At 39.5% G+C, this 20,962-nt stretch overlaps 1 protein-coding gene across 2 annotated transcripts in view; it reads left to right on the plus strand.

The window, feature by feature from the left end:
• The window catches only part of ubxn6 (UBX domain protein 6), a 60,248-nt gene that overhangs the window by 22,560 nt on the left and 16,726 nt on the right, over positions 1-20,962 (plus strand). For both annotated transcript variants that reach the window (XM_059991599.1, XM_059991600.1), the window contains 5 exons: positions 1,532-1,663; positions 3,550-3,647; positions 5,334-5,409; positions 14,168-14,252; positions 15,638-15,854. In XM_059991599.1, the coding sequence (XP_059847582.1) occupies positions 1,532-1,663; positions 3,550-3,647; positions 5,334-5,409; positions 14,168-14,252; positions 15,638-15,854 (608 nt within the window). The remainder of the gene's footprint in view (positions 1-1,531; positions 1,664-3,549; positions 3,648-5,333; positions 5,410-14,167; positions 14,253-15,637; positions 15,855-20,962) is intronic.

Consider the following 20,962-nt stretch of genomic DNA (forward strand, 5'->3'; position numbering starts at 1 on the left):
CAATTACTGTGGTCACATCATTGATATGCAAGTATTATGCAAGTGTGTTGAGAAAATTCATGTAGCGATGGATGCCCCAAGGCTAAAGGACATGTCGGAGGTGTGGTCCTTTTTAGGATTTATCAATTACCAAATCAGGTTCCTGCCAAACCAGGCTGCTATGTTCCACCTCTTGAACTCATTACTACAGATCAGAAAGAAATGGACAAAGCAGTGTGGGGTGGCTTTTCAAAAAATAATGGAAATGGTGATGTCAGACACTGCACTTACACATTATGGTCACGCCATCCAGTGAAGTTTGCCAGTGACGCCTTGCCTTATGATCTAGGTAGAGTCATGTTATGAGTGATGGAAGTGAATGCCCCATAGCCTTTCCATCATGGCTGTAGAGAAAAATTGTGCACAGACTGACCTAGAGTCTGGTTTGGGGTGTAACATGTTTCAACAAGTATTTGTATGGGAGAGAGTTTATTCTTGTCACTGATCATCAACCACTGGAGTCCATTTTCAATCCATAGAAGGGTGTTCCACAAACAGCAGCAGGAGGAGTGCAAAGATGGGCTTTGTTTCTTGGGGGGGGGGGGTGGGAAACAATTACAAGACTAAATTCAAGAGGATGAAATGCTGGCAGATTGTCCTGTTTACCATTGGAAAAGGAAATACCTGAACAATTTACAAAAGTGGACACTCCTCTCTTGTTTTCTCCCTAATGCAAATCAAAAGTCTCTATTACGGCAGAGATGATCCAAGAGGAAACTAGAAAAGACCCCATACTATTTCATGTCTACATGGCCATCCAAAGTGACTGGAATGTGCTGCAGAATTCTAGTTTCCCTATTTTTATTAGTGCTGGGATGAATTTGCCTTTGATGGAGTTTGCCTTATGTGGGATTTGAGATCATCCAAGCTGAGAGCTAAAGTGATGGAGGAGCTACATGCTGGTCATCTAGGTGTGGTGGAAATGAAAACATTTGCTTGAAACTTTGGTAGCCTGTGATAGATCAGCAGATCAAGGAGCTTGCCATGCAGTGCTCAGGGATGCCAATGCATCCAGAAGAATGGTATTCTGAGCTGTCAGAGCCACTTCCTGCTCTCTGAGTCAACTCCTTCAACCACTGCAGAGGAGGCCTGAAAACCTGAGATTGTTTCCACAGCCACAAGTCTCACCTGTCAAACAGAATGACCTCCTGTTTAGGAAATTTGTTATCCCACCAGATTAAGAAATCCTCCACAGTAAATAAATCTTAAGGCCTGAATTGGAAAATTTAAAATTTACTGTGCTGTGAATGTGGTATCCATAGTATATGGTAGTTGTATTATATCGTATACCATGTGTATATTTAAGTTGCCTTCTATATTGAGTAGTATGTTATAGCTAAACTGGGAGGAATGTTGTGTGCTTAATATTTCAGTAAGACTTGAGTGTAATTCTGACTCCTATATTATTCCCATTAAATATTTGATATCCAGATGCAGAGGAAATATAAACATTAAATTGTAAATAACATGAAGTTCTTCCTTATGATCTTAGGGTCCCAGCAGTGCCTTGAAGAAAGATGGCACCAATTTCTCTGTTGATGCTGTGTACTTTATTTGCCCTCTGACAAATGCCTCAGTATCTAAAAGTGGGAGAGAGTTGCATATTAAGGAGGCCATTCTTATGGTATGTTTTAGATATCATTATATGGATTTGTATTTTGTAGTATTATTAAATTATCTTTCAATCAGATGCTTTTTGTATTTTCCCTTGTATGAGACCAAAACACAGCAGTAGTTCTCAGATGGAATGACATAAAAATGGATGTAGTGAATATGCTACCAGACTCATAGCCCAGTACAGAGTTCAGAATCACTTTATAACTTTGAAAAAAAAGTCAGTGAAGCTGATCAAAAGATAAATACTCATCTTGTAACTGGGCCAGCTTAAAAGAAATACAGTCCAATTGTATTATTGACTTTCTATTCTTGAGAAATGAGCTAGCAAAATCATTTGGTTTAAAAGGAGCGAATTGTAGCTCCATGAAAACTTGAACTGAATTCCTTGGAAATGCATTAATATATGAAAGAAAGCTAATTGCTTGTGCCATTTTAAAAAAATGGACGTTCTAAATTACTGTAGAATTGTAAAATTTATTATTCAAATAGGGGCCACTCAGTCTATCATACCTGTCTCTGTCGGTTCTTTGAACTGGCAGTTGAAGTTGGTTAAAGGTCAGCTTTGTGTATATGAATGATAAATGCTGACCTCACAATAGCTAATCATGTTTGGTGATGCTATTTGAACTGATTCCCTGGCCTATAGTAGATGAGTAGATGGAATTTCTTCCCCATCAAATGGTGCGAGGACAGGATTTATTGAATGTTATTTCTGCATCAAGGATTGTGAAAGAACACTAGGAATACTCAGTGTTTCTTTGACTGAAGGAACTATGGCTAGCCTGGTAAATTATGAATGAAGTTCTTAGGAACCTTGACAGTTTATTCTGACTCAGTCAAAGAAAATTGATTATAAACTTAATATTTATTCAAATTTTTCCAAAATTACCTTTTATTGTTCTTTAATCACTTGACTACTAAATAGAATATCACCAGCTATATTTGGAACATCTTAAATCTTGATTACATGTTGCCATTAAGTTCATGTCTAGCTCAGTTTCACAAACTTTTGAATTCAAAGTATTTACTTCCTAGGTTTTACCCTCTATCTTTCTGTATGATTATTTTCTAAATCTACATACCATCCTTTGACTTTTTTTTTACTTTCTTCTGTGGTATCCACATTATTTGCTCCTTCCTGCATTTTGGGGTCTTATAATATTTTCCAAGGGTGCAGTTAAGGAAAAAATGGATTTGAGATGAGTGATTTAAAAAAAAAAGATAGAGGATTTTTTTTTTAAATAGGGTTTATAATCAGAAGCTCTGGAAATTAACTAGATCAGTGAAACTTCAGAGATTGCAAGATAGTGAAAACTGATGGCTTTGGCACTCCTGAGCTGAAAAATGGGAAATTAGCTAGTTAATTTCCCATTCCATGTCTGACCACTGCACAGCAAGTTTGCTGCAAGTGGTTAAGGTAAGTAATATTTAGTCTGATTATTGATGACAGCAAAATCTGGACTGACTGTAATGTGTTTGCCTTTGAATATTGTTCTGATGCTTGTTGTCAAGTTTGTGTATGAATATGGGAATCATTTGGATGATGTACTAGATGCAGATTGGCACCTGAAAGAAGTCAATTTCAGGAGATCATACTTTTAGAGTGGGAAGGAGAATACTTTTTTTGTTACATTCTGTTTTCTTGAGCAACTGCTGTACAAATGCAAATCTAAGCCCAGTAGTTTTTCATGTATTCTCAGAAGCACTGCACATCTGACTATCTTTTACATTGGATGTCCAGTAACCTATCTTAATTTTGCTCTTGTTTGGTGTCCATTCCCATATTCATTCTCAGTTTAAGAATAAAATAAATGTTTTGAGAAGTTGCAGATTATTAAAGTGAAAAATATTATGATATTCTTTCTGATTGGATCACACATCTTTCCAATCTAGAAATTTGCTGATGATCCGATACGAGCCTCTATAATGATGATTCATACATTCAACAAGGACAGAGAAAAAATAAAGATGGCTTGTGAAACTCTCGGCAAGTAAGTAAATTATGTTTATTTCTCCCCAATTGAATAATTTATTAATGCAAGACTTCTAAATGTAACTTCTATCATGTATGTTTGCCTTTATAGATCTTGTGCTAATGATGAAATTAAAGCTTGCAGAAGTGCTAACAGCTTATCCATGGCTCTCAACCAAATATATTGTTTATGTGACTAATGGTATGACCTTGAGTGTAAGAAACTACTAAATTTATTAGCATGGAAGTGACTGCTGGCAATCTTGTCAAAAGGTGATGGTTCAAGGAGTCTTGCATTACCAGCAACTAGAATTTCCTGGCTTTTGTATGGATTGGCATTCAGTGAGCAAGCACTGTTGAAATTCTTCTATGCTATTTGGAGAGGTAAATGGCAGGAAGCCTCTAGCTGAGTAAGACCATGGTCATTTGTCGGGTCTCTGGCTTACTCTGATACTTCACGAGAGATGTTAGGAGGGATGTTGGTGGGGTGGGGGTTACAGGTGAGAGGGGGGTGGATATTGCAGTGGTAGATGAGAGTGAATGATGTGGCCTAAAATATACAGAGCTTAGTGCCAACTTCATTGAAAGCATTTTCAAAAATACCCATGCATACTGCTTGGGTATTTGGAAAACAATGAAATAATTTAATAATAATAAAATAATATAAAAGGGGATACAGAATTTTTTTTCAGCTACTAAAGATAAAGTGGATGAAGATTGTCACAGATGGCTGTGGAAGGCAATGCATAGATTACTTTTAAGGCAGAGGTTACTTCATCCAACCCCAAAACAGTTTCTTTCTCATTCATGTTGGTCTAGATGTGTCTGATGTGTCTATTTTCTTAATTGCTTTGCATTTTAACAGACTCCAGACAAGTAAATTTTATTGAAGTGACCTAATGGGTCATTTTTAGACACAATATGTGGGGACTAGTGGAAATGCTACCTGGCAGGACTTAAAATCCAGGTGAATTTCTGAGTCAGGTGCTGTTTCTGGAATGTGTATATTTTTTCACTGCCTCAGTTTCCTCTGGATGTTCTCACTGTAAATTGTATCAAAGATGAGTGGTAGAATGAAGAGAGTTGATGAGAGTATGGGCAAAATGTGTTGGTGTATGATTAGTGCAAGTGGGTAGTTGACATTTGGTACAGACTGTAGTGGGCTGAAGGGACTGTTTTTGTGCTGTTTCATTCTGTGTTCTTCAGAAGCTTTTACAATAGAGAAGATGGTAATTTGGTCCATTGAGTCTTTACTGGCTCACAAACACTCCTTTATTTTTCCTTCATTAATTTTCCCTGTAACCTATTCTTCCTCCATGTTCCTATGAATTCTGCCATGCAATTTATGGATACTAGTTACAGTATTGGCTGCAAATGGATATTTCCAGGTCCGTCCTATCAAACAGTTTAACATATTTCATTGTCTGTTACTTCACCTTCAGCCTTTCAGTTTTTCCTATTTGGTGCAACAGAGCTGATCAGTATAATCCCCATTTGGTAGACAGGTATACCCTCTGGTCATACCTGCTCTTGCTTCCTCTTTCCCATCACTTAAATTAAAATATTAACTGGCCTTTTGTCCCTTTGACATCATCAATGTTTCCAGTGTTTCAGCTTCTGTTACAATTTTATTTTATTTCTTTAAATTGTAGAATTAAACCAACTATCATCCTGTACATTACATTAACTTTATTTTAAACGACAGATACATTGATAACATGTGCAATAACCCCAGTGAAGAAAAGTACAGAAAGATCAAGTTGCAGAACAAAGTCTTTCAGGTAAATGCTCCGATTAATTTTATTTCTTCTCTTTTGCACTTGATTTAGAGCACTATTTTCAGCCAAGTTGTGGACTTTAATGTATCATATTAAATAATCAATAGTTGCTGGCTCTTGTGAAAGAAAAGATTGGATCAATGTACAATAACAAGCACCTGTACATATCTGGAACCTCTTTAAATAAATTTTCTATTTAAATAATTGTCCTGTTAAGTCACAAATCTGAATGAAGACCCATTTCCAAAGACATAGTGTCTTAGTAACAGCATCTAGCCAACTGCATTGACTTTTTTCTTAAATAAAATCTTGGGTATGTTTATGTGTGTGTTTGTCCTACTGTCATAACTTGGTGGAGGAGACAGTACCCCTGTATGTAAGAAAACCTATAAGGGTGCAATATAACCTGGTAATGGATATAAACTGAATTGGAATCAGGTTTATTATCACTGACAATATTCTGAAATTTTGCTGCAGCAGTACAGTGCAATACATAAAAATTACTACAATTATTGTTGGAGTATATTTTAGAAAGAAAATGTGCAAGAAGAGCAAAACTGTAGTATACATGGTTCATTGTCCATTCAGAAACCTGACGGATGAGGGGAAGAAGCTGTTCCTAAAATGCTGAGTGTGCATCTTCAGGCTCCTGAAGGTAGCAATAACCATATAACAATCACAGCACGGAAACAGGCCATCTCGGCCCTCCTAGTCCGTGCCGAACTCTTAATCTCACCTAGTCCCACCTACCCGCACTCAGCCCATAACCCTTCACTCCTTTCCTCTCCATATACCTATCCAATTTTACTTTAAATGACACAACTGAACTGGCCTCTACTACTTCTACAGGAAGCTCATTCCACACAGCTATCACTCTCTGAGTAAAGAAATACCCCCTCGTGTTTCCCTTAAACTTCTGCCCCCTAACTCTCAAATCATGTCCTCTCGTTTGAATCTCCCCTACTCTCAATGGAAACAGCCTATTCACGTCAACTCTATCTATCCCTCTCAAAATTTTAAATACCTCGATCAAATCCCCCCGCAACCTTCTACGCTCCAATGAATAGAGACCTAACTTGTTCAACCTTTCTCTGTAACTTAAGTGCTGAGGAGGGCATGTCCTGGGTGGTGGAAGTTCTGGATGTCTCCTTACTGATTCATTGCTGTTTGAAGATTCCTTGATGGAAGGATGGCTGATGCCTATAATGGAGCTGGGAGGATTTACAACATTGTTCAGCTTTTTTTGATTCTGTGCATTGGTGACTCCATACCAGGTAGTAATGCAACCAGTCGGAATGATTTCCCTGTAGAAACTTGCTACGGTCTTTAGTAACGTACCAAATCTCTGTACACTCCTAATGAGATATAGCAGCTGGCCTGTACTTTTCATAATTGCATAAGTATGTTGGACCCAGAATGGGTCTTCAAAACTCTTGACACCACTGTCAATTCCTTGATGAGAATTGCTGTGTGTTCTCCTGACTTTCTTCTTCCTCAAGTCCACAATTAATTCTTTGGTCTTTCTGTCTTTAAGTGAAGGTTGTTGTTGTGAGACAATTTAACCAGCCAATCTATAACACTCCTGCATGCCTCCTTGTCACCATCTGAAATTCTGCCAACAAGTTATATCATCTGCATATTTGTTGACGGTATTTGAGCTGTTCCTAGCCAGACAGTAATGAGTGTTGAGAGAATAGAGAATTGGGCTAAGCACGTATTCTTGAGGTGTATCTGTGTGGAGAAGATGTTGTGTTGAATTGCACTGACTGTGGTCTTTTGATCAAGAAGTCTAGGATTGAGTTGCCGAGAGGGCTACAGACGACCAGGTTTCAAACTTGTTCATTAGTACTGAAGGAATGATAATGTATGTTGAGCTGTTCTTGATAAACATCATTCTGATGTAGTTATTGTTCAGGTGCTTCAAAGCAGAGTGGAGAGCCAGTAAGATTGCTTTGCTGTACACCTATTGTGCTAGTAGGCAAATTGCAGCACTCCAGGTCCTTGTTCAAGCAGGAATTAATTCTAGCCATGACCAATCTCTAAAAGCACTTCATCACTGTAGATCTGAGTACTGTTGATCATTGAAGCAGCTCATTCTGCTCTTGGGCACTGGTATTACTGATGCACTTTTGAAACAGGTTGGAGCATATGATTGGAAAAATGAAAGGTTCAAGATGTCCTTGGAACTATCTAGCCAGCTGATTGGCATGGGTTTTCAGTGCCCTACTAGCCTTACCTTCGCAGCTTGATACAGGGAGTATCAGGGAGAATACAGGGAGACTTGGATAGGCTGAGTGAGTGGGCAGATACTTGGCAGATGTCATTCAATGTGAATAAATGTGAAGTTATCCACTTTGGAAGCAGGAACAAGAGGGCAGAGTATTGTCTGAACGGTGCCGAGTTAGGTAAGGGAGAAATGCAAAGAGACCTAGGAGTCCTAGTTCACCAGTCAATGAAGGTGAATGAGCAAGTGCAACAGGCAGTAAAGAGGGCAAATGGAATGTTGGCCTTTGTTACAAGGGGAATTGAATACAAGAGCAAGGATGTCCTTTTGCATTTGTACAGGGCCCTGGTGAGACCACACCTGGAATATTGTGTACAGTTTTGGTCTCCAGGTTTAAGGAAGGACATTCTGGCAATTGAGGAAGTGCAGCGTAGATTCACTAGGTTGATTCCTGGGATGGCAGGGCTGTCTTACGCAGAGAGATTGGAGAGATTGGAGAGATTGGGCTTGTACACGCTGGAATTGAGGAGATTGAGAGGGGATCTGATTGAAACGTTTAAGATAATTAAAGGATTTGATAGGATTGAGGCAGGAAATATGTTCCAGATGTTGGGAGAGTCCAGTACCCGAGGGCATGGATTGAGAATAAGAGGTCAGTTATTTAAAACAGAGTTGAGGAAGAGCTTCTTCTCCCAGAGAGTTGTGGAGGTGTGGAATGCACTGCCTCGGAAGACGGTGGAGGCCAATTCTCTGGATGCTTTCAAGAAGGAGCTGGATAGATATCTGATGGATAGGGGAATCAAGGGATATGGGGACAAGGCAGGGACTGGGTATTAATAGATCATGATCAGCCATGATCTCAGAATGGCGGTGCAGACTCGAGGGGCCGAATGGTCTACTTCTGCACCTATTGTCTATTGTCTATTGATGCCTTGTGAGGTTTCACCTTCTTGAAAGAAGTCCTGACATCAGACTTTCAGATATTTATCACAGGATTCCCAGATGCCATTGGGCTTCATACAGATGGAGTTTTATTCTCCCCTTTAAAGCATCCAAAAAGGTGTTGAGCTCATCAGGGTGTGAAACGTTGCAGCCATGTATTATGTTAGGTTTTGCCTTCTAGAAAGTAATGGCCTGCAAGTCCTAGCTGATGTGTGTTTGATTTTGTCTCTAACTTAACATGGAAATGCATTTTTGCTTTTAATATAGCTTCTGTAGTTTATACCTAGACATCTTAAAGTGTCCTGGATCACTAGTCTTTAATGCCACAAATCTAGCCCTCAGCTGACTGATGATCTTCTTGTTCGTTCATGATCTCTGGTGTGGATGTGCCCAGTATGTTCTCAAGGGCACATACTCTTCCACACAGGTCTTGATGAAGTCGGTGACAACAGTGGCATATTCACTCAGATCCAAAGATGTTCCTGAATATGGTCCAGTCTACCAATTCAAAGCAGTCCTTAAGCAGATTTTTGTCTCCCTTTACCATGCTTTTGCAGTCCTCACTATAGGTGCTCCAGTTCTTAGTCTCTTGCTGTATACCAGGATTTGAAGTACAGCTAGGTGATTGGACTTGCTAAAGAGCTTCCATGGGGTGGCATGGTAAGCATTCTTGATGGTGTTGTCAAAGTGGTCAAGTGTGTTGGCTCTGCTAATTCCACACGTGGTATACTTGTGATAGTTGATCAGAGACTTTTTTGAGCTGGTTTGGTTGAAGTCCCCAGCAATGATCAGGAAGACATCAGGGACATTTGATCATGGTGCTCAGCTCCTCCAGTGCCAGCCTAATGTGAGCTGAGGGTGAAATGTACGCTGCAACCAGGATAATGGTGAAAAACTCGCTCAGCAGATAGAATGGAAAACACTGGACTGTAAGATTTTGCAGGTCAAGAGAGCAGGACTAAGACACTTTGTGCACCACAATGAGTTAATCATAAAGCAACCACCACCACCTCTGCCTTCACCTGGTGCTGCTATTCGGTCTGTGCATGGGGGATGAAGCCTTTGGGCTGAAACGCTATGTCTGGAGCTCTAAGGGTGAGCCTTGTCTCTAATGCAAAGTACACAGGAGTTTCTCTGGTACAGCAATCCTGCTCTAAGGTCTTCAGTTTTATTTTTCAGAGACTATATATCAGCCAGGAGGATGGTAGGAATCTGGTGGTCTGGCAACTGAAAGAAGTTAATTTCAGGAGAGAGGCTACCACCAAGTCAGAGTTGGTTGAATCACCACCAAAAAAGCTGTTTAAACACTGAACACAAACAGTTTTCAATTATACCTAAGAAGAATGTGGTAATCTGCCTCAAAGAGTATCATCTAGTAACACCTTCATCCACTGTGATGAAGTGCTTTGAGAGTTTGGTAAAGAAATACGTTAACTCCTGCCTGAGAAGCAACTTGGATCTGTTTCCAGTTACCTAATGTCACAACAAGCAATAGCAGATGCCATTTAATTGGGAACTCTTCACAAATTGGATTTTCAATTTACCAGTTGCAGACCCCAGTCAGTTTGAATTGGGGGGGGAGGGGAAATCTCCTCCACAGTCTTCATCTGCACAGGTGTACCATAAGGCTGTGTGCTTGGCCCCCCCCCCCCCCCGCACTACTTGGTTTATATTTATGACTGTGTGTTTGGGGCATAACACCACTGTCGTTGGCTGAATCAAATGTGGTGGGTGATGAATCAGCATATAGGATGGAGATTAAAAATCTGGCTGAGTGGTGTCACAACCTCTCACTGACTGTCAGCAAGGAGGATTATTGACTTCATGAGAAGGAAACTGGAGGTCTGTGAGCCAGACCTCATTGGAGGAATCACAGGTGGAGAGGGTCAGCAACCTTAAATTCCTCGGTGTTATCATTTCGGAGGATCTGTCCTGGACCCAGCATGTAAGTGCGATTATGAAGAAAGCATGGCAGCAGCTCTACTTTCTTCGGAGTTTGCAAAGATTTGGCATGACATTTAAAACTGTAACAAACTTCTATAGAAGTATATTGACTGGTTACATCATGGCCTGGTGTGGAAACACCAAAGCCTTTGAATGGAAAATCCTATAAAATGTAGTGGATACAGCCCAGTCCATCATGGGTAAAGCCCTCCCCATCATTGAGCACATCTCGGCAGAGCACTGTCACAGGAAACTAGCATCCTTCATCAAGGACCCCTACCATCCCGGCCATGTTTTCTTCTCGCTGCTGCAGGAGTGAGAAGATGATACAGGGGCCTCAGGAACCATACCACCATGTTCAAGAATAGTTATTACACTTCAATCATCAGGCTCTTGATCTCATGGGGATAATTTCACTCAACTTGCCTCATCACAGAGTTGTTACCACAACCCGTTGAGTCATTTTCAAGGACTATTCATCTTGTGTTCTCGATATTTATTGTTTGTTTTTTTTTTGCTTTGTATTGTTACAGTTTGGTGTATTTTGCACATTAGTTTGTCCATCCTTTGGTTTGCGGCCCTTCATTAATTCTATTTCTTGGATTTGCTGTGTATGCCCGCAAGAAAATGAATCTCAGGGTTGTGTATAGTGACATATATGCACTTTGATACTAAATTTTACTTTGAACTTTGATTGTTCCTAGCAGATGTTGAGTGAACCATGGTATAGAATAAACCTCCTTTTTGATCTGCCTATTGCAAGTACATTCATCTTTGGTAGCATTGGTGGGAATGACAGCCACACAGTTCTAGTGAAGATGGAGACCCTTGTATTCACCAAGGACACTCTTCACTGTGTTTTGTGAAATGTTATATTGAATGGTCTGAACTGGTAGCAGATGTAAAAATAGAGAATTAGGCATCTGTAAGTTTGTATTAGCAAAAGTATATACTTTATCTAGAATAATCTGTAATCACTTGACCAGGCACATTCTGTTGCCTTAGAACTAAACCAAGCATACCTTAAAGACAAGGTAGCAGCATGTTGGAGCTGCAGCACAAGAGCGCCTGCACATTATATAGTAAAGACAGCATGTAATAAAGTACATGAGCCCACAACCAATGGATCAGATTGACGGTCTACATTTTCTACACATAGTCATGGATGTGTTGGATAATTAAGCAGCCAATTGTTTTCAAGGAGTTTCCACTCTCCAGGATGAGTGCCAAAGATGAGGCTGAAGCATTTGCAGCCATTTTCAGTCAAAACAACTGTGAGTAATCCTACTAGGCATCTTCTTGAGGTCCCCATAATTATAAGCCAACTTTCTGTCAATTCAATTCACTGCATGAAGAAATGGCTGAAATTGGCCATATTAACCACATTATTGCTATCACTGTCATCTCAGATGCACTTCAGAACTAATCTGCTCTCTAATTAAGCTACACATGTCCAGATGCTACAAGACATTTCAAAAGCAAAGTTAAAAATTGCCTCCACATACAGCAGGAGAAATTCTCTCCACATACAGCAGGAGAAATTCATCCTAAACAGAAAGTGCACTGCAGATGCTGTTGTCAGATCAACACATACAAACAAGCTGGATGAACTCAGCAGGTTGGGCAGCATCAGTTGAAATGAGCACTCAAAGGATTCTGCCCAACCTGCTGAGTTCATCCAGCTTGTTTGTATGTGTTGAAATTCATCCCAGCTGCTCCACTTACAATTTTCAGTCTGCTATCAATCATCAACAAACATTTTATTTATTATCTTTATAGAAGAAAAGCAAAACTGCCAAAGGTGTGTTAATTGCTCATGTCCTTTTGGTGGTAATGAGTTGTGTGTATGAATGGTTAGGAGTTCCTGCAACGGGAGAACCATGTAAAGTTATTAGGGTGTTATTCTAATTACAATAAAGGATTAGCAATGTATGAATAAGTTGGGTTGGTACACAGCTGGGTATTGAACCTGCAGGGGATGCTGTTCAACGTGTGAAGCCTTTGGTTGCCTTGGTGCAGTGATCAAATGTTTCAGGGGTGCATTTGAATTGCATTAGCCAAGCAATTTCAGTTTATTTTGTAGATGGTTGCAGTTTATACAGGCAGTGGAGCAAATGAATGTTTTGGGGTAGTGGATACAGTACCAGTCAACTGGAAAATTTGTTCATTATGATGTTCAGATTTTTACTGATGGAACTGCACTCATCCTGGTAAATGGGAAGAGTTCAATTTCACGCCACATTTAGCCATTTTGTACCTGATATGGGAATAAAGCAACCTCTTTCACAATCTTGTAGGGGCATCCTCACTACAGGCATTGATATCCACATGCATAGCTTTCTAGGTACAGGAGATCTGAAATGTAAAGAAAGAAAATATTTATCATCGTAGGCAGATATTAATGTCAAATACTTGGAACTATTGAGTGATATAATTTCAATCTGAGTAAAAGCACCAATCTTGCTTGTATGAATGTTCCCATTTCCCCTGTAGCTTCAACAAACAAGTTATTGAATCCACATGTCTCCTAGGTGTCCAGTTTTGATAGCAAGGCTTTTAAAGCATATTGAATCGAGGAAGAACATCTTTGGCTTTATTTATGCTCATTAAAGGAAGTGTCATTCGCATATTAACTAATATGCCTGCATCCCCTTTTCAATGAAGTAATAGAGCCTCATTTGAGAGCTGTGGATGAAATTGTTCTTATTTAATAAGGTTCCTCTCATTCTGTGTCTTTCCATCCACACCTGAGTGTGGATTGAATACCACAGTTCAGCTCTTGAACAATGGAGATCAATCTCCCTAATACCTGTTGGGCTTGATGAGAAGATAGCATACATTAGAAGTAGGATTCACTTGTGCCTAGTACTGATTTCAGTAAAGGCCTTGGAACTGTATTATGTTTGTTAATAACTGCTTCATAATGACTAGACCTGTTGAGAGCTGTTGCCACTGTCATTGTATTCTTTTCTGGAACATTTTGCTTAGCTGTTCTGATCATTGGATATTTGTGTCCTTTAGGGGATCTTTGGGACCATTAAATAATGTTGATTTGGTGATACATTTTTTTTTAAAGAGAATGATCCTGGAATGAAAGGGTTAACATACAAAGAGTGTTTGATGGCTCTGGCCCTGTACTCGCTGGATTTTAGAAGAATGAAGGGCAATCTTATTGAAACCTATCCAATATTGAAAGGCCCAGACAGTGAATGTGGAGGGGATATTTCCAATAGTGGAAAGAGTCTAGCGTCAGAAAGCACACTCAGAGTACAAAGGTGCCCTTTAGAATAGACATGAGTGATTTCTTTAGGCAGAGGGTGGTGAAACTATGGAATTCAATGCCATGGACAGTTGTGGAGGCCAAGTCATTGTGTATATTTGAAGTGGAGGTTGATTAGGTTCTTGATTAGTAAGCACTTATAGGTGTGGGGAGAAGGCAGGAAAATGTGGTTGAGAGGGATAATAACTCAACCATAATTGAATGGAGGAGAGACTCAACGGGCTGAATGACCTAATTGAGCTCTTACAGTATGTTTTATGGTTTTGTTTTCCAAAAAATGTTGTACATTCTGATAGATGAGTTATGCTTTTGAACTGTCAAATAGATTGAATATTCTGTTCTATAAATTTTATTTCCTCTTCTCAAACAAGGAAAGAATATCTGAACTAGAAGGAACACATGAATTTTTACAGTCAATTGGATTTGAAAGAAAAACGTTGCAGGTACCTGGGCAAGGTAACAGTGAATTTTCAGTAACTATTGATTATTCAGAAGGAATAGAATTGGGAGCAGCCTGTTCGGTTCTTCACATCTGCTCTACCATTCAGTAACATCACAGCTGATATTTTTGCCTTGGCACCACTGTCCTGTACTAACTCAAGTCACCTGGTTTTCCCACTATCTAAAATGACTATTGATTTCAGCTTTGAATATACTCTAGGACTAAGTCTCCACAACACTCTTGGTAGAGAAGAGTGAAGATTCATTATCTGCTGTGTGAAGAAATATATTCATATCTCTATTCTGAATGGTTGAACCATAACTTAGTGATTCTAGATTTCCCAGCTCAGAAAAGTATCAGCTTTTTGACAATCCTATCAAATCTCATAAGAATTTGTACATTTTATAAGACCATAAGACATAGAAACAGAATTTATTATCCCTCTCAACCCTGTTCTCTTGCTTTCTCCCATAACCTTTTTGATACTCTGACTAATCAGAACCTATCAACCTCCACTTTAAATATACTCAATGACTTGATTTTCACAGCCATTTGTGGCAATTAATTCCACAGACTCACTGCCCTCCGGCTAAAGAAATTCCTTCTCATCTCAGTTCCAAATGGACATCCCTCTAATCAGAGGCTCTGCTGTCTGGTGCTGGACTTGCCCACTGTAGGAAACATCCACCTATCTAGCCCTTTCAGTATTTGATTAGGTTTCAGTGAGATACCTCTTCATTATTTTAAATTCCAGTGAGTACAGGCCCAGTGCCATCAAATGCTCCTCGTGTGTTAATACTTCCGTTCCTGGAATCATTCTGGTGAACTTCATCTGGACCCTCCCCAATGCCAGCATATCTTTTAGATAAGAGGCCCAAAATTGATCACAATAGTTCAGACCACAATTGGACAATACCTTTTAAAGCCTCAGCATGACATCCTTATTCTTATATTCTAGTCCTTTCAAAATGAATGCTAATACTGTGTTGCCTTTCTTCCCACCAACTTAACTAGGAAGTTAATCTTTAGGAAATCCTGCACAAGAACTCTCAAGACTCTTTGCACCTCCTGATTTTTGAATTTTCTTCTCATCTAGAAAATGGTCAACACCTTTATTCCTTCTACCAAAATGCATGACCATGAACACTTTCTTACACTATATTCCAGCTGACATTTTTTGCCCATTCCCTCGATCTGCAAGTCCTTCTGTAGCACATTTTCCTGTGGTTTATGTCTTCAGCTCTATTCTGGAGTTGATCCAAACATTCAGGTTTGAGATATGAGAGAATCTACTTTATGTTAGGATCAGCGACGCCGGGAAGAAGCATTTCATTGTTGTATATGATTCACTTTTTACTTTCTAACTTAAGCAACCTTTAACAATATTTTTAATCCACAGAGAATGAAGAGTTTTATGTGTTCAATGAGGATTTTCTTGTTACATACGAAGAACTCAGACAATATAAAGATGAACTTTTAAATGCTGAGCCAGTTAGAGCACAGCTGGATCGACAGATCAGAGTTTTTCAACCTTCACCCCAGGCAGCTAAATTTGAATTACCCAATGACTTCTATAATCTGACAGCTGAAGAAATTAAACGCGAACAACAGTTGAGGTAAGACTTAATTCACCTATCAATGCTGTTGGGGTTAAATTCTCTAATTTAATTATGAAGAGCAGATATACATTAAGGACTGGAATAACATACATAAAATGCTGGAGGATACTGATGAAAGGTCTCAGCCCAAAACATCAACTATTTATTCCTCTTCATAGATGTTGCCTAACCTATTGAGATCCTCCTGCGTTTTGTGTGTGTTATTCTGGATTTCCAGCATCTGCAGAATCTCTTGTGTTTATATTTTAATAGCAAGAGGATAAGACGTGATAGAATAGGACCAATCAAGTGTGACAGTGGAAAAGAGTTTATGGAACAGGAGGAGATAGCAGAGGTACTTAATGAGTACTTTGTTTCAGTATTCACTACAGAAAAGTATCTTAACGAATGTAGGGATGACTTACAGAAGACTGAAAAGCTTGAGCATGTAGATATTAAGAAAGAGGATGTGCAGGAGCTTTTGGAAAGCATCAAGGTGGATAAGTCACCAGGACCGGACAAGATGTGGGAGGCGAGGGAGGAGATTGCTGAGCCTCTGGTGATGATCTTTGCATCATCAATGGGGACGAGAGAGGTTCCAGAGGATTGGAGGGTTGTGGATGTTGTTCCCTTATTCAAGAAAGGGAGTAGAGATAGCCCAGGAAATTATAGACCAGTGAGTCTTTCTTCAGTGGTTGGTAAGTTGATGGAGAAGTTCCTGAGAGGCAGGATTTATGAACATTTGGAGAGGCATAATATGATTAGGAATAGTCAGCATGGCTTTGTGAAAGGCAGGTCATGCCTTATGAGCCTGATTGAAGTTTTTGAGGTTGTGACTGAACACATTGATGGTAGAGCAGTAGATGTAGTGTATATAGATTTCAGCAAGAAATTTGATAAGGTATCCCATGCAAGGCTTATTGAGAAAGTAAGGAGGCATGGGATCCAAGGGAACATTGCTTTGTGGATCCAGAACTGGTTTGCCCACAGAAGGCGAAGAGTGGTTGTAGACAGGTCATATTCTGCATGGAGGTCGGTGACCAGTGGTGTGCCTCAGGGATCTGATCTGAGACCCCTACTCTTTGTGATTTTTAGAAATGACCTGGATGAAGAAGTGGAGGGATGGGTTAGTAAATTTGCTGATGATACAAAGGTTGGAGGTGTTGTGGATCGTGTGGAGGGTTGTCAGAGGTTACAGCAGGACATTGTTAGGATACCAAACTGGGCTGAGAAGTGGTAAATAGAGTTCAACCCAGATAAGTGTGAGGTGGTCCATTTTGGTAGGTCAAATATGATGACAGAACATAGTATTAATGGTAAGACTCTTGGCAGCGTGGAGTATCAGAGGGATCTTGTGGTCCGAGTCCGTAGGTCATTCAAAGCTGCTGCGCAGGTTGACTCTGTGGTTAAGAAAGCATACAGTGCATTGGCCTTTATCAGTCGTGGGATTGAGATTAGGAGCTGTGAGGTAATGTTGCAGCTGGTCAAACCCCACTTGGAGTACTGTGCTCATTTCTGGTCGCCTCACTACAGGAAGGATGTGGAAACCATAGAAAGGGTGCAGAGGAGAATTACAAGGATGTTGCATCGATTGGGGAGCATGCCTTATGAGAGTAGTTTGAATGAACTCGGCCTTTTTCCTTGGAACGACGGAGGTTGAGAGGTGACCTGATAGAGGTGTATAAGATGGTGAGAGGCATTGATCATGTGGATAGTCAGAGGCTTTTTCTGAGTACTGAAATGGCTAGCACAAGAGGGCACAGTTTTAAGGTGCTTGGAAGTTGGGCTGCCGGTGACGTTGGTGGAGGCGGATACGAAAGGGCCTTTTAAGAGACTCCTGGACTGGTATAAGGGGGTTAGAAAAATAGAGGGCTATGGGTAACTCTAGGTAATTTCTCAGGTAAGGACATGTTTGGCACATCTTTGTGGGCCGAAGGGCCTGTATTGTGCTGTAGGTTTTCTGTGTTCTACGTTTCTATTTCTACAACTGTTTTGATGGGCAAGACCTGAACTTCAGACCATCAAACCAAATCATATTGTGCATTCAACAACATACACAAAATGCTGGTGGAACGCAGCAGGCCAGGCAGCATCTATAGGGAGAAACGTCGACAGCGATTCTCCCTATAGATGCTGCCTGGCCTGCTGTGTTCCACCAGCATTTTGTGTGTGTTGTTGTTTGAATTTCCATCATCTGCAAATTTCCTCTTGTTTGCTCATATTGTGCTTTGCATCTTTTGTACATGCCTGAATAGCTCAACTCTATACTGTTTAAACTACAGCAAGCTACCAGGTTGCTCTATTGTGCTGAGCTTGAAGCCATCTCATTTTGACTAAGTGCATTGAATAAACTGCAATTCTGATCATTCTGGTAAAAAAAAATGCTGTTTTAAAAAAAATGTTCATAAAAATGTACTGTGTATGTTCCTGTTGCAGAGTGCAGTGAAAAATCATCCTCCTATGCTATAGTGTATTTCTTAATTGTTAGTAACAGCTTTTCTGCACAGAGAATTGTGAATGTGTTGGTGTGTAATTTGTAAACTCTGCCTTCATATTCTTGATTTCTTGGTCAATAAACTACATAATGCTCCATAAATCAATTGTAATTCACATTCTCATTTCTAAGTGTATTGCTGTAATTTTGGAGACTTAATTAGCCTTCAATTACTGTTATTCAGTATGGGATCAGGTGGTGTTTTTTATTGTTTTATAATATGAAAATGTGTCATAGTTAGACGAGAGGATGAGAAGTACATTCCTTAAATTGGTGCAAATTTTTATGAGACCATAAAATAAAAAGGCACATAATATGAATGCATTACTATCAAACAATAGGAATTTTTTTTACTGTTCTACAGAACACAACAATGAAATGAGGTTAATACTTCATTGTGAGTTTTAGATCTTTCATATCCCACTGGACCCCACTGCTGTTTACAAATTAGTGAGGGTTATTCATTGGCTAAAAAAAATCTCTGCTTTAATTCTGATAAAAGCTGCTTCTGATAACCAAGACAAGAATCAAAACAACCAGATGTTACTTGCGGGACTTTGTAAGAAAACTTACACTCTGTTCTCTATTCTTCAAAGTTGTTCATCAGTGATGTGAAATGAATGACATAAGTGTACCTTTTTTTCTCACAGCGTTTTGCAATTTCTGTGCTTGTCGTCAGCTAATACTATTTCTAGAGTTATCTGTTGGCTAGTAATGGGAAAAACGATATCTGCTTATCTCTACTATGCTGGGGATAATTAGGCTTTCTGTAGCCTTTGATTTCAATAAAAGGTGCAGAGGCGATATTGGATGTGTTGGATATGAGAGCTTGAAAAGCTTCGTGAACTGCGCTAGATGCAAGAACTAAAGGAAAGGTTGAGAGGTGAATTAATATAGCTTTTTTCAAAATTACTAAGTGTTCAGTAGAATATGCATGAAGGCGTTTACCCATGGAGGTAGAAGTGGTAGTCATAATAAATCCACTAAAGAATTGGAGGAAACTTATTTTAAAGTCACAAAATAAATTGCTGTAAATCAGTGTTTCCCAACCTATTTTAGCCCAGCAACTCCCTAAAGCACCTTCACACTTGCCAAAGCCCATAGAAGGCACAATATACTGTCTGGCATCCTCATAGTATAAAAACATGTCTACCATATGCTAACATGGGGAATTGATTCTGCTTTAAATTTTTATTTATCTTTAAGCTGAGCCTATACAGTACCTGTACGCTGTACAGCAGCTTCGATATCAATGTAATCCTTGAGCTTGATGGTTTTTAGCAAGAGTTGAATTAATTGGTGCAAGTTGAGGCAGCAAAGGCTTTAAAGCATGTCACTGTCAATTAAGACAGGCTCAGGCTGAGACACCACTGATGAGGTTGTTTTCTCACTAAAAATCGATCCATTTTTCATGCCAGCCAAAATAATGCACGTGTCAGGCCCACGCTGGCTTGTAAAAGTGTGTGTGTGCGTGTGTGATATATATAGAGAGAAGAGATCTGTCAGTCTCGTAAGACCATGGATCTGGGCCTGGATCCTGCACAATGTATGTATAGTTTCAGTCTCTCGCGCGAGTGACATCACCACCTTAACTGATCTAAGACATTGGCAATGGCAAGACATTGACAATGAATAGCAGAAGTTTAGAGTGGATCTGACGTTAGAACCGTACAGAGTTTATAATTTTATTGCTGTATGGGTGCTATGGTAATTGGGGGTGCTGTTTCACTAGATCAACTGGAGAAACAAGCTGTATTCAAAACTATACAGAGAAAGCAGCTGCAATTTGTATGTCAAATTTCACTTAATTTCTTGGTGGTGCTATTGTAATTTCTGCTGGTGCTATAGCATCAGCAAGCACCACTTCAGGGCTGCCACTGCAACTCTTCTCAATTCAACCAGTGTCGAAAAGATCAAAGGAATGTTTTAAGCAACGGTCAGTGCACTTCTGTGTGAAGAAGCAAGTGTTCAAACTCTTCATTGTTATCTTAGCGTAACTGGTAAAATATTCCATTAATGAATGGATGAGCTTCAGTTTTGTTGACAGCAGAGTCATACTTGAAAAAAAGTCAGTGGCTGAGGCTCTTAATGTGAAATATTGACAGTGAATTACACAATGGATTGCAAACAGACTTGGAATTTCTTTTTTCATAAATATCACTAAACCAGCATGGCAACCTAACATATATTGTGCTCCATCTGTTGTATAAGAAATCATGTTCCTATTCGAAATACTTTTATCTTCAATATGCATCTTCAGTTTGTCATAGATTGTTTCTCTGATATTTGTTTTAATTTTGTTTACAAAAGAGGATCTCTCCATAAACTTTTCCATTTTTGATAAACTACATATGGCATTCACTTCACTCATTTGGTCAATAACACGAGCTGTGGAGGAGTTGATTTTAAAATACTGGCATCCACTTTAAGAACAACTGTAAGCACTTATGATACAGTGGGCAATAGTAATCTTTCAGCACTTGTTCCGTGCCGCAAGTCAAGAAATGTTGGCCACCCAATTTGCTAATTTATGCATCCCCAATAATGTCTGTCTGGTTGGCAAGGTTGGATGAGATTGCCAAGTTTCAGACACGTTGTGACAATGAGTGCTCACCATCTGCAGAGCTATGGA

The sequence above is a fragment of the Hypanus sabinus genome, chromosome 16 (assembly GCF_030144855.1).
Source record: "Hypanus sabinus isolate sHypSab1 chromosome 16, sHypSab1.hap1, whole genome shotgun sequence".
Classification (NCBI taxonomy): domain Eukaryota; kingdom Metazoa; phylum Chordata; class Chondrichthyes; order Myliobatiformes; family Dasyatidae; genus Hypanus; species Hypanus sabinus.